The 13,765-nt window shown below is 33.2% G+C and overlaps 1 protein-coding gene across 2 annotated transcripts; it reads left to right on the top strand.

Annotated features, from left to right (window-relative positions):
* The first annotated feature begins 730 nt into the window (after positions 1 to 730).
* LOC130641801 (pleckstrin homology domain-containing family A member 8-like) lies at positions 731 to 13,175 on the top strand. 2 transcript variants are annotated; one of them, XM_057448768.1, is made up of 15 exons: positions 731 to 872; positions 6,214 to 6,330; positions 6,405 to 6,566; positions 6,811 to 6,926; positions 7,021 to 7,114; positions 7,543 to 7,577; positions 7,666 to 7,709; positions 7,778 to 7,842; positions 8,049 to 8,418; positions 9,099 to 9,184; positions 9,263 to 9,321; positions 9,984 to 10,114; positions 10,606 to 10,676; positions 10,915 to 10,976; positions 11,704 to 13,175. In XM_057448768.1, the coding sequence occupies exons 2-15, from the start codon at positions 6,279 to 6,281 to the stop codon at positions 11,893 to 11,895; spliced, it is 1,539 nt and encodes a 512-aa protein (XP_057304751.1). In that variant the 5' UTR covers positions 731 to 872; positions 6,214 to 6,278; the 3' UTR covers positions 11,896 to 13,175. The 2 variants fall into 2 exon arrangements, with proteins under 2 accessions (XP_057304751.1, XP_057304750.1); XM_057448767.1 differs by lacking the exon at positions 731 to 872 and adding an exon at positions 5,296 to 5,922.
* The last annotated feature ends 590 nt before the right edge of the window (positions 13,176 to 13,765 follow it).

The raw sequence follows: 13,765 nt of genomic DNA on the forward strand, positions 1-13,765 counted from the left end.
CTATAAATTAATATATTATTTGGGTCAAAAAAAGTTAAAGAAAGGATGTTCCATAATAAGAAGTATAAACTATATTCCTATCGAACACGAAAATAAAATAAATTTTTTCAAAATCAATGTGAATCCTGTTAGACATTTTCAACAGCAGGTCAAACAATAATTTTTAAATGTATCCGAGATTGCTTAGAAATCTTGCAGATTTCAGTACAGTTGGCTTATTATCTTGGAAGGATGGTGAAAGAGAGTTTACATAAAGCGGTTTCCTATATTTAAAAAAATACGTGTTGTATACCTACTCCGTCACCAGGGCTCTTTCCTGGGGCATCTTGTATCTTTTTGCTGACATTTGAGACGGCGATATAAACATGACCCTAGGGCAGGCCTCTCGGTTTTGTGCTGTGATTGGACGAAGTTTCATCACTAACTTATGCATTATTAACGCACTTGTCTTACAAATCGCACAACGCGGAAATTTCTTCCTGCGAAAGTTTATGCCATTAAAGAGTCGTAAAATATGTATCTGAAAAAAATTGGATTTAGTTAAAAGCTAATTTGCAAAACTAAACTTGTGGGCGAGCCTTCTGTAAGGGCCTCTTGGATAGTTTTTTTTTCCGGCGCGTCTTTTATGAAAGATACATGCAGATTCCTTCAAATCTTGATCATCTATCAGTGCTACGGGGCCGAAGACACTACTACACTTTCAAGCCAAATAAAAGTTTCAAAACAAATTTGTGAATCCGCCGTAATATTAACCCCCAAAATTTGGCAACATGGTGGCGGAGTAATGTGATACAGCACAAGGAAGTATTTTGCTTTTCGATAGACGCTTCTCTGTTTTATATAACTTGCGTATAACTAGCATATAGTCACAAGTAAGTGCTTTCTCAGCTGTCATGAAGGAGTTGAACAACTGGAAAAGTCAGAAGCTCAAAACAGTTAGCTAAAACGACTGACCAACAAGCCCATTTGAAATTTGAGGTCTCACAAAACGACTATATAACAGCAGATATTATTGCAAGAATTTAGCTAGTACGCTGTTTAAATTTATTATGTTACATAAAAAAAAATAGATGTGTTGTCCAATGATTGTTCCGTGCTTGCATTTGGATGGGATATAACAAACCAGGGTGCCAACAACCCAGCCTCTTCTCAATAATATCGGAAAGAAATATTATTAACTAGTTGATAAGACACGTGGAAAAATCCACTTAGGCAGAAGGCGATAAAAAATAGGTTGTTTTAGATCTTCAACCAAGCCGAAAAAAACCTGTGTAATCGTTGATTCGGTTCAGCTTTGTTGCTGTAGAAATGATTAACATTTGGCTTGATTGACGAATTTGCATTTGTGCTATCTCTGCCATTTTTGAAGTTTTGCTAGGTGAAAACAAATCTAGTTCGTGGGGGAAGATTCCTAAGAAATGTTGAAATGGAAGAGTAATTAGCTAATGAAAGCTAATCAAAATAAAAATCTGTCTGAAAATGATCCTTAGTTATATATCTAGATTGTGTGACTTTTTCAAAAATATGTGTTTTCATCTTATAACTCCGACACTCACCTAAACTATTCCCACTTTAAATTTTGTTGACTCTTATTTGAAGTATTACAGAATTGTGTGAATTTATTAACTATTAAACAGTCTGGGATAAGGTGCGAATATGGAAACAGTTTTGATATAATGAAACTCTCAAAAAAAGAAACAGAAATCAGATTTTTTTTCTTTTTTTGTAAAACAGAAATTGTTTCCAACTTTGAAAACTGTTTCTTGGTTTTGATTGGGGTAAACTGGATTAGAGCTCCAGTAGTAAAAAACCCCTTTATTCTTAAAGGGGGACTCCAGTAAAAATTACTTTTTTCTTTTTCTTTTATACTACTTAGAAAAGCATAAGAAATAAAAAAAAACTTATTAATTTAGGACTGGACCCGATTAAAAATAATGACATCACATAGTGCAAAAAATTTTAGCGGACATTAAATCGCTTTTTGGATGTAATTTACGTTTAAATCTTTAAAAAATGGTTAGTTGCTTTGCGTTTCGATGTACCAATCGACCAGAGAAGTGTGAAGAAGTAAATTTTTACAGAATCCCATCTGTGAAAAAGAAAGAACTTAAACAAAAATGGCTAAACAAAATACATCGTGCAGATCAAAGTTTTTATATTTGGTTGGAGCACTTCACAGATAATTCTTTTAAAAAAGAACTACAAGAAATAAACTTCCATATTAAACTATATTGCCACTTTGTAAAAATGCCAATTTAGCTAGTAAACAAAATCAAGTTTCTCATTTCTTCTCATTTCATTATTTGTAGTTATATCCACAGAACACAACCAAATAACGTTTTGTACATTTTTTTATTAAATAAAAGAACATACCAATTTCCAATACAATCCCTGACAAAAAAGTTTTCTAGTTACACATATATCTTTCGTAGACTTGATAGTTCCTGGGGCAAAGCCCAGAGGCAGACCGAGAAAAACTTGGCAGGAGGTTATAAGGACAGACTTGATACAGAGGAAGTTGAGTTTAGATCTAACACAGTCTAGATCAGATGATGAGCGCTCAAGTTTCTATTCTTTGTTTTTTTTTAAAAAAAACTTTTTTGATGGAAGGACATGCCGAATATTTTCAGGGGGTAAATGTACCCATTTTCTTCAATCTTTGTAACTGTTTAAGGCTGCATGTAATGCTGATAATGCAGTTTTTAAAACAGTTTTATCAAAACAATCACTTATAAGTCAGTAGCTTCTGCAACGCATTTATGACCTACCATAATCATAAGAATGATTTTTATTTTTACAATATTAGAGTCCTGGTCATATGAATTTTAGCAGCCGAGTGATACTTCACTCGCCTTGATTGTCGTAGGTGCGTGATGATTTTCACGCGTCTCGCCTTAAATGAGGAGAGTGATTATTCAGTAATAATCAGTCATAATTAGTTATTCAGTAGTCATAATTTGAGGTGCCTGATAACACATATGAAAAGTGTGGTCGTCTGGATGTATTTGCATCTGTATTAAAGGACCGTCCCAAATTATTCCGTACCTAATTCGTATAATTCGTATCAAAACTTTGTATCAATGATCAGCCCTTAAAATTAGTGTCAGCATTTGGCACTGCCAACGTAATTGGCGACATAAATTACGAAGATACCGTAGTTTCGTCGGCAAAAACAGTCGGCGTTATTATGAAGAACGTAGGGTATAGAGAACATTAAAGTCGGCCCCTTTCCTTCATGCTGACACTCTTATGCTCGGCTGATGCATTACACTGAGACTCGAACGAAAGACGGAAGACCATTTGGAACCATGCCACAAGTCAGTCCGACCTTCATCGTCACAGAGAATACTGCGAGAAGAGTGCGCACCCATGCAAGTTAAATATAACCAGAACAGGGGGGAGGTTAGGTGTCCTGTACCTTAATACAGCTTTCGGAAGAATGTTCTCGTGATGTAATACCAAAGAAATAACATGTTGAATAAAGTTTAAAAATCTTTTTAAAAGGGGAAAGAGAAATCAAATATTTTTAGTAATAATAATTAAAAAAATTGTATATCGTATTAAAAAGAAATCCAGCCTGCTGTATCGTGTGGGAGAACTCCCACACGATACATTAGGCAATAAGTCAGCCCTGCCGTCGGTTTTGTGAGATGTTCTGCGAAGACTCTAACAATTGAGTCTCCTGTCAGTTTTGCTTCATGTTAAGCTGTGCCAGTGACAAGCATTTTCGAAGCATGCCACAGGCGACTTCTGCGATATACAACCTAATGATGCACTAACCTAATGAATTCATACCGAAACATAACATACATGTTTTTCATTCAAATTCCAAACTTTAAGTCATTTTTTTCTTTGATTATTAGTATAGTAAATAATTACTTTATACAAAAGACATTTCAGGCGCGCATTATTGAAGTGACTAAAGTGTTTTTGGTGCGTGATTGAAGACGCTGCCCCATTATTGCAGGAACGTGTAGAGGTGCGGGGGCGCGATCGCGCACCTCACAAGACGAGGACTGTATTAATACCCCCATTTTACCAGCATATCACAACCCGAACATTATTCGATCTTTACGTTACCTAAAATTTGTTTGCATTTGTGCGCAAAAAAGCGTGCGCGAAGGAAAAATATTGCTGAACTATGAAATAAAAGTAAATTGGCTTGTAAAGTAAGAAAGAATTTTTACTGAAGCAAATGATAAAGTTTTTTGACGAAAAGAATGTTAAAAAAGTGATTAAATATATTTCTTTAAAAAGAAAAGATTTTGCTTAGTACGTTGCTTATAGTCAGTTAAAGACAGCTCGTCACTTTGCATCATTATTAATTTCTCCCTTGTGAGACACACATGTGGCTGTAGCTTTGTAACGTCTTTTTCCGATTCTATGTTTTCTAAGTTATAATCTTCGTCATTATTACAAGACATCTTATCAACGTACAATGCAAACAGTAAGTAAACAAACTTTTACAAGGTGTACTGGTAAGCTCACAGACTTTCTGCACGATGTATGCTCATTTATTTGGACCTAGTCCACTCGACTTTACGTGACCTTGCGAATTTATTTAAAATTGAAGATGTTTACAGACTCGATTAAGGTATAAATAAAGATTTTTAACGATTGTAAAAGGTTTATTCTATTTATGTATTGTCTCACCAAAATAACATTTTTTTCAAATATTTTTTTTTCACTGGAGTGCCCCTTTATGTTTATAATAATCTTAAGTTTATTTGTAGGGCTTTCTATTGGTCAAAAAATTATAATGCAGAGACCCAGAGTAGGTTGTGGAAAATGGAAAACTAAAATTGGTTTCCGTATTTAGAAACTTTTTAGACAGAAAGTTTTTTTGTTTTTTTTTAATTTTTAAAACAGATAAGGGACTTTTTTAGGGTGAAATTTAATTATTTATTTTAAACACTGAACTTGCTTGAAAGGCCACAAGCTTTTTTATAATAGCAGCTGCAATAACAAATCTGTCTATACCCCTTACCCCTGCCCTTAAAAATAATTTTTGTTTTTTTTTTTTGCTCTGGCATCTGTGTAGCAGAAAAAAGGATGTTGGCTAGAGTTTGCTGAAAGAGAAGTCTGAAAATAAATGTTTCTTTTTTAATATTTTGGAAACTTAATATTGAAAAAGAAATAAGTAACATACGTAATAAAATGCTTACAAGACAACCTAATACTGATAACCAAATTATTCTACGCTACATATGCAACTTTACTTTTTGATATCACAGCTCTGTGACTCAAGGCCTAGGAGGGAAGTATCAAGAGTCAATGGCAAGGATCTAGTTTGGTATCCGTGTGCATGCTTTGCAGGCAGACTTTTTAATTTTAGTTATTTTAAAGATGCTAGCAACATTTTATGAAGACAAGCAGGAAAGTTAATGGGTTTAATATCTTGCTATAATATTTCAGGATTTTTTCATATTTTTAACAGTCGGTCAGAGGATGCAAGCTAAGGATAATTTACAAGAATGACCCAGCTAAATGACCCACTAAAGATAAATATTTTATTCTTGGTGGTATACAATGAAATAGTAAAGAGGGTTGGCAGATAAGAATCATCTTTGCGGCAGGCACAAGATGATGCATCCATCAAGGTGCAGATTAATACTTTCTAAATTTTGCTCAAAGTTTTATAAGGATGTCGCTTTACTCAGTGTCTCCATAGTTTTGTTTGCAATGCAGACAGCTTATCGAGGATGTCATAAACATTCCTAAAGCTAAAAATATTATTGCTATAATTCTTGCCCTAAATTTGAAGATTTTAGAAAAGTAGCACAAAGTTAGGGGATAAATTACTCTGTTTATTTTTAGTTCTATATAATAATTTCTATATATCCAATTTAAAAAGAGAATAAACATAAGTAAAGATGGTGATGATGGAAGGCATTTTATATAAATGGACCAATTACCTTAGTGGTAGGAATTAAATTTCAAATTCTGATGTATATATTTTCCTAAAAAGACCAACATTTACTTAATGAGGTAATCGCAGTGACTTAGCAGCTTTTCAAGAAGCACAGGGCTTCCACTCTTGTACAATATCATAATGTCATGCTTAATTCTGACGATTCTCACTGAGTCACTCTTTATTTTTGTTTTAACATTTAAATGTTTATAAATGTGTTTGTTAGAGGAAGTATGGTAACTAAACTAAGTGGATGTTTTTATATAAAAAATTTAAAAATTAATGGTTGTATTTTTTCCCAGGTTGGCAGCCAAGATGGTTTGTATTAGATTATGGTGTCTTGGCCTATTATCGATCTCAAGATGAAATGAATTTAGGGAGCCGTGGTTCTGTAAAATTGTCTTGCTGTGAAATATTAAGTATGGTTCTTTCTTTACTAGCAAATATGAATAAATATCATTATATTGGAAATTGTTTTTATTCATCATTTCAGTAAACAATGCTGATCCGGTGCGTATAGACTTGAAGATTCCTCCTGAAAATTACATGTATCTAAAAGCTTCCACTGCAGCTGAGCGACAGAAATGGCTTGTTGCCTTAGGAACAGCAAAAGCCTGTCTTGTTGACTCAAATGCTGAAGAGCAACAACAAAAAAGTATTCATTTTTTTATTTCTTTGTATCTGTGTTTTCGTCACTCATAACATTTAGCAAAAGATTAAATTTCCAATTTGTAAGTAAAATTATGTTTAGTTATCCATTTTGTGAAAGAATTGGTAATTTATTTTCGCTTATTTTATCTTATTTGAAATGGTTTCGTCAAAACATTGCCTATTGCTCTAAATTGCAAATAAATCGACTTATTTAAGTTCCTATTCTAAATCCCAAATACTATTTTTAGTGAACTCTATGGTGTACCTTAAAGATAAAATGAAGGAGCTTGACTTATGTCGTGGTATCATGCTTGAGCAAATTCATCAAATTAAATTAATTGCAGTTAATGCAGATGAACACAAGGTAACTATGTTAATTATTTTGCTAAGATTTATCTCAGGTATTTTCTCTTACATTTATATCATGTTTGTTTCTTACTACGTGTATTTTGTTTCAGCCTGTGATAGAATCAGTGACTTTGCTTTCTGCTACCTGTGATACTTTTGCAACAAATTTAAATGAAATCATGGAAATCATTGAAGACAATTTAAGTGAGTTTCGTAATGATTTTAAACTTAGTGATTTGCACAGGGAAGTTTCATTTAAAACAAAGTAATAGATTCACACAATTTAAATTTGTCAAATGTTTTGCTCAAACCAGACTTCAGATCTTGTGTTATTTAATTGAACTCTTGCTTATGATATATTCAAAATTGTTGTTAATGCCAGCACAACCATTTTCCCGGAATTTTAAAGAACTCTGTGCAGCTTGATTCTACTTCTTTGTGTGCCACACTGGAGAATGCCACTTAGTCTGCATATGCACAACATGAGCTATTTTGCAGTCTGCCTGCTTCAGAGTATTGACTATTTGACCCTTCTTTCTGAATTTTAAAAATTATAAAAACACTGCCTTTGTTTTAATAATTTTGTCCACGATTGTAGTTTTATAAAATATTTTCCTTGGTTATGTTTTTAGGTACAATGTCAGGTTCTCCAGTGTCAACTCCACGGGTAAGTTATCTTCCCATAACGTATAAGAACTATGATAAACTAGGACCCTCTGATTTATTTATGTACACTAAGTGAATCACATTTTTAGCTTCAAAAGCCACCTACCCATCATCATTCACATCGACACAAAAAGTAAGTTTGGCTGTTTGTCTTTTTATTTGTTCAGTCATGAATATAAAATAAGGTTGTATTTACTATAGAAATCAATCACCTCCTTCTACTCCTTCATCTCACACTGGATCAATGTCAGACACACAAGACAAACGTAAGCTGTTTTTATGTCACATTTCTTTTATTTGATAAATAAGCTTAAAAAAATTGATAGTTTTGATTTAATAAACTGCTTGTGTTGGCTGATTAAGATCAGCTATATTTAAAGGTTTTTTTTATCTTCAAGAACGGCATTCGGGATGTTGTCATTGATATTTCCCCCAATATAATTGAATGTGACCATGCTATGCTTTTGTTTAGAAAAAGGTTTATTACATTCAAGTTCATCTGAATATTCAAATTCTAAAAACAGTGACAGAGCTTTGCTTTCTCCTGGAACTCCTAATCAAAACCAACAGCAGATTTTTGAACTCCATGGTGTGTCGCCAGACGCATACAAGGTTAGAAATCTACCTTTACAAGAAATAATTAACGATCAGATGCATGGACCAATGTCACCAACTATTGACTCGTCAGTTTCTTCAGTTTCTTCCCTTCTGTCATCCTCTGATGGAGGAAATGTTCCAGTACCACCATTAATACTGGAGGATGAATTGCCACGGGGCACACCTAAATCTCCTGAAAAAGTAGAATTTGTTGGAAAATCATTTTTTGGAAAAGCACCAGCAAGGTAACTGAAAGGAATGAATTTCTGTGAGAATTGAATTTTGCTATTTTGCAAATTTTCCCTAAATTCGTGTAATGTTTAAAACTAATAAAGGTTATCCCGGAAATTTAGTTCTTAGAATTTTCATTTTTCAATTTGAGAAATTAATTTCTAACAAAATCAAAACTTTTAGATCATGTTTTCCACATATTGTTTTACAGTTTTTTTGTACAAAAGGTAGGGCTTAAAGATACAATAATAACTCGTTTTACTTTTTAAGCAACTTTTTTTAAAAATATAGCATTTACAATTTAAATAACATTTGATTAATGTTTACAATGAATAAGTAACTCAGAAAGAAAGAAAATTCTCTATGATCAATATTTTGTCTTTTTTATTCATTTGCAAAATTTCTTTAGTTTTTAATTTTATTCAATTTTCACAAAATCAAAAAAGCGGCTGATTTTTTAATTCGTAAAATTGCAAAAATTACTTCTCGCCAAAATTTATATATGTAGTGGATATGGATTTTTTATAAACAGAAAATCTGATCTGATTATTTTATGTTACCTACAGTATTTTTTAAACACAGATAATAGCTCTTTTATATGAATTATAAGTGACAAAGGATACGAACTAGTACTCTTAACTGATTCGTTTGTTTATTGGTGGTTTTATACATGTGAAATGTATTTATCTTTTAGATTTGAAGATGTGCAACTGAACAGTGATGGACTTATACCAACCAGTTCGTTCCTGGCTGCATGCTCATCTATTGTTCCCGTATTTGGTAATACTATACATATGCATGTCTTTCACAATAACATAAAACCTGTAAGTACTTCCTACAGTAAAACTTTTTGTTTAGATTCTCTTGGTTCAACCACATTTGCTCCTGTGAAAATGGATATCCAAGGGAATATCCAAGTAAGTTGTTTTCATAAAGTCGTGCTTTTTGCTGCTTCTGCAATCCAATTCATCCAAGGCTTCGCTGGCCGCCTCACCTAGGCATTGTATAGCTTCCTTTTGATATGAAATTGGTATTGTAATGAAACTTCGCATGCCTATATATATTTTTATTTAATTACTAGTCGATAAAGACCTTGAAAAAATCTACTCAATACACCAAAAATCTTTTTTTGGAAATTTATTTACCTGTTGCCTCTATTGTGTAAAGAATTTGACATAATCATGATGACGTTGTCTGGACTCAAATATTGAACTTATTTCGGTTGATCAGTTAATTAATTCTTGAGCATAATGAATGCAATATTTGTAATCTCCAAGTGATTTGCAACCCAACAATATATGTATATATATAAACATAATACACATATGTCTAGTGGAGATGTGAAATTGATAAAACGTTTCATCCTACTACAAACCACCTGTCAACAATTTACTCCCAGGACCCAAAATTTATCCTATTAATAAAACAATGAAATTTTTTTTATTATTATTGCTTTAGTGTTTCTTAGGAAAAGTTTAAAAAATTCAAACACATTGATGAACTTAAACACGGTCACAAACATATAACTGTATACAACTATTAGTACTAGTGACATGTGTTAATTTTATTTTATTTTTAGAAAATTAAGTTGAAATACGAAACTGATGTTATGGCATTTGAGTTTTTACAAAATATAGTCTTTCAAGAGTTAAAAAGTAATGAACACAATGCAAAAAACTCAGCCACTGATGCCTTGCTCTGGTTGAAAAGGTATGAATGTCAGGATTACACGTGTTGTAAATAAATGCGGTCGTCGTTCGAAGAGGACGCCACAGGACTTGTTTTTTATAAACAACACATTTTCCTGAAGTTTCTGTATTTTATAAGCTCGACTACTGCTTTGTTGCTTGTTGAAAAGATCAAGTCTGCGTGTTTGATCACCTTATTCGTACTAATTTTGGCGAGCACTTTATTTGGCGATTTGGCGATTTTCGTCTAAAATTGCCAAATTAAGTGCCCACCAAATTCATTTATTTTCATCCATTGCTAAATTAAAAGCTCGCCAAATTTAATTTTTTTCATCCATTGTCAATTAAGTGCTCGCCAAATTTTTTTTATCTTTCGCCAAATTTAGTGCAATGATTTTAGCCTTGTATTGCTTTGTTGCTTTTAAAAAATCGTGTATGCAGACACTCGATTTTTGCGTCTGCTTGCAGACTGTCATCTTGCATTGAACGTCTTTGTTATATTGTGTTTTGTAGAGCACTGGAGTTCATTCTGGTTTTCCTGTCGGAGGTTAGCAAAGGCCAACGTGATTTAGCAAATGCAGCAGGTGTGTTGATTTTAGTTTGTGATTATTTTACTAATTCTTGTGATACTTCAGGGGGGAGCTTTCGCGAGGACAACACAGCTTTCTCAATTTTAATTTTACAATCTGTTGCGTGTTTTTGTTTCCAAAAGGCATAGAAATAACAGCAATAATTTTTCTTCACTTTTGGCATCACTTTTAAAAACTCCTCAAAAATTCACTTAGGTGGGGAGTATAATTTGTTAATGCTATTTTCTTTTAGGTATTGCGTATGAGAGATCGTTAAAAAAATATCATGGTTGGATTGTACGTGGTGTGTTTGCGGTAATTACTTTCTAATTTAATTGAACTACGTTGTGCACCACTGACATTCTAACTGGCGGTGAGAGGGGTTCGATCCGCGTTCCCCAGAACTGGAAGCCGCAGACGAACCCACTGCACTACTTGCGGCTATATATTAGTGGCGCACACACGTAATTTATCCGGTAGCGTGTGTATGAAAGTTCTTTACTAAGATTGTTTTACCTCGATTGGACACCCGATCATGACGGGCGAGTATAATCGGTTTCTCAGAACAGAATGCACACACGGCTGGCAATGATAAAGCCTTTACCTACAAACTTTGGAATTCTTGTGTACTCACACGATTCATAGTTTAGTTTCTACATTGCTATTCTGAAATTATATTGGACGTATAATTTTTGTATTAAACCAGGCGTTGTAGCGTACCTGCCTGGAAAACCTTTAAATTTTTGTCAAGCATAGGGAGAACAAGGAAGAACACCTTTTTTTATTCCAAATACCATATTTTATTTGTTCAAAAATCTTTAGAGTGCGAAAATTTAAACGTTGCCAAACCATGCTTCTATCTTGCACAATTAATACAAACATACCATCTTGTATCTTTAAATATTTTAACATAAGGATATTTTGAGGCCAAATTAAGGATTTTGTTGAGGCTAAATAAATTTTCTAAAAAAGAGTGTACTTATAAACGTAGGCTAACTTTATGTTTGAAAAAATGATAACCGGATTTGTTTTATTTTTTTAGCTTGCTGTCAAAAGCTGTCCATATTACAAGGATTTCATAAAAGCATTGTCCACTACTGGAACAGGTGTTGCTGCTAGCGAAGGTGAAGCATTAGCTGAAATGGCTTCGTGTGTTGAGGCCCTTAACAGAATTGTTTCAAAGCTAAACAGTTACTACCGAAAAAATAAGTTAGACTCGGATGCTGTTGTGTAGTTCAAGTTTGATGTCTTCGAACTGAATGTAATATTGAACAGAAAGACGTTACACTTGGATGCTGTAGTATAGTGCAAGTTCGCAGTCTGAATGTGTTCAACCTGATAACGCAATACCTCACAGATAACACTGCTACCAGAGATGTTTGCAAGAAACCTAAATTTTGTAGATTTCGGAATGAACGAAAAAAGGCTGTTAATACTGGATTCCGATGGTTTTATAAACCTTTCGTTTTCTAAGTAGAAATGGTTGCAACGAGAAGTTTTCAAACAAAAAATAATTTAGCAGAACCAATCAAAATGCGATGGTTTTGTATTTTTAGATTCATCCGCCTGTTTTTTTTAGGGTGGAAACTCGTAAGAATGGAAGAACACTTGAAAAGTTCCAAATATTAGTAAATAATCCTGGAAAATCATTTTTCTGAATCTATATTTTGTTTTTTGGTCGGCAGGTTATGAGAACTGTTTTTCTGTTTTTGCCGCAAAATTACTCCTGGAAGAAGGTCTACAAATTCCTGGAAAAGTCCGGAAATTTATTTCTGAGAGAATTAATAGCTTCCCTGTTTTTGAGTGAAAATGTATATTAAGGAACCTTCTAAAAGAGGAAAATGTCTTACAGATAATTCGTATACTTCCTTTTGCCAAGATTACCGAGGGACGGAAATTAGATTTTCTGAAATTTGGTTGATGGATCAGGTTTACATCCAAAACAAAAGTTGAGACAAGAAAACCAAAAGTCTAATTCATTACGACTTGAACCCTTTGTCTCGATTTCTTGTAAAAAGGGTACATAAGAAAATATTTATCCTATTGCATGCACATCACAAGGATTTATTTTGTCCAATACTTCCAGTAAATGCATCACATATATATTTATTGTTAATAACTTTTTATGTTGTATTTAGTATTATTTATTTTACATATAGGTCTTTTTAAGAATTGCTATAAGTCGCCACAGTCGTCGAAATAGTCAGCTCGTCCATATATTCGATGACGTTAAAAATCCGTTCTCATTAAACTAATTTTTCCCATTTTGATTGGCTAGTAAAAACTTCAAAGATTTTAACTTTTCCAACGCAGAATTTTCGCCGACCAATGGGGTCCCTCGATGTTCCCGCTTTGCACGCAATGTGGGAAAATGGTGTTATGTTAAATTAAATCATTTTCGGTTGATGTATAAAATTATGATAATTTAAGATAATTTATGACAATTTATGATGTATTTGAGTTCTTTTGGATGTACGGTATTTTTATACATGGGAATTAAACTTTTAAACTAAATATTTATTAACTTTTAATACATTTTGCGTGAAATCTAGAAGGGCGGTGGTTCTCTTTCTGCATAAATTTTTGTGAGTTCGACATTAAGTACCAGTGAGTTTTGTTCAAGCGCATGCGTAGATTATGTTTACGCTCCAAAAAAAACCTTTACTAATGTTTTGTACATCTGAAGAAGAAATCATCGCCTTGAAGGTACAAATCATTTGTGGAAGAAAATTTTGCCCAAATTTTGCATATCGGTCATCCGCACAATTTTATTCCGCAAAATCTTCATCTCTTCGTACCTTGATTTCGGACGACCTAAGTCATCGAGATCGTTAAACATTTAAAAATAGCGTTATTTCTAACGCAAAAATTAATTTCACAAATTTAGAAAAATTGTAGTCATCCGCAAAATCCTAAAATAAGTAATTTTTATCTGGTTCGAATAAGGTAAACCCGCTTGTATCCTTGTTAGTTGTTCTTCCATTGACTTACTGACATTTTTTTACACCGAATTTCCCTTTCTTCAAATCGTCCTTCGTTTCTAGCATCTTGTCTCTTTTTCTCTTTTTTATACTGGGACGGCGAGTATAAAAAAGAGACAAGGA

The sequence above is a fragment of the Hydractinia symbiolongicarpus genome, chromosome 4, assembly GCF_029227915.1.
Source record: "Hydractinia symbiolongicarpus strain clone_291-10 chromosome 4, HSymV2.1, whole genome shotgun sequence".
NCBI classification, from domain to species: Eukaryota; Metazoa; Cnidaria; class Hydrozoa; order Anthoathecata; family Hydractiniidae; genus Hydractinia; species Hydractinia symbiolongicarpus.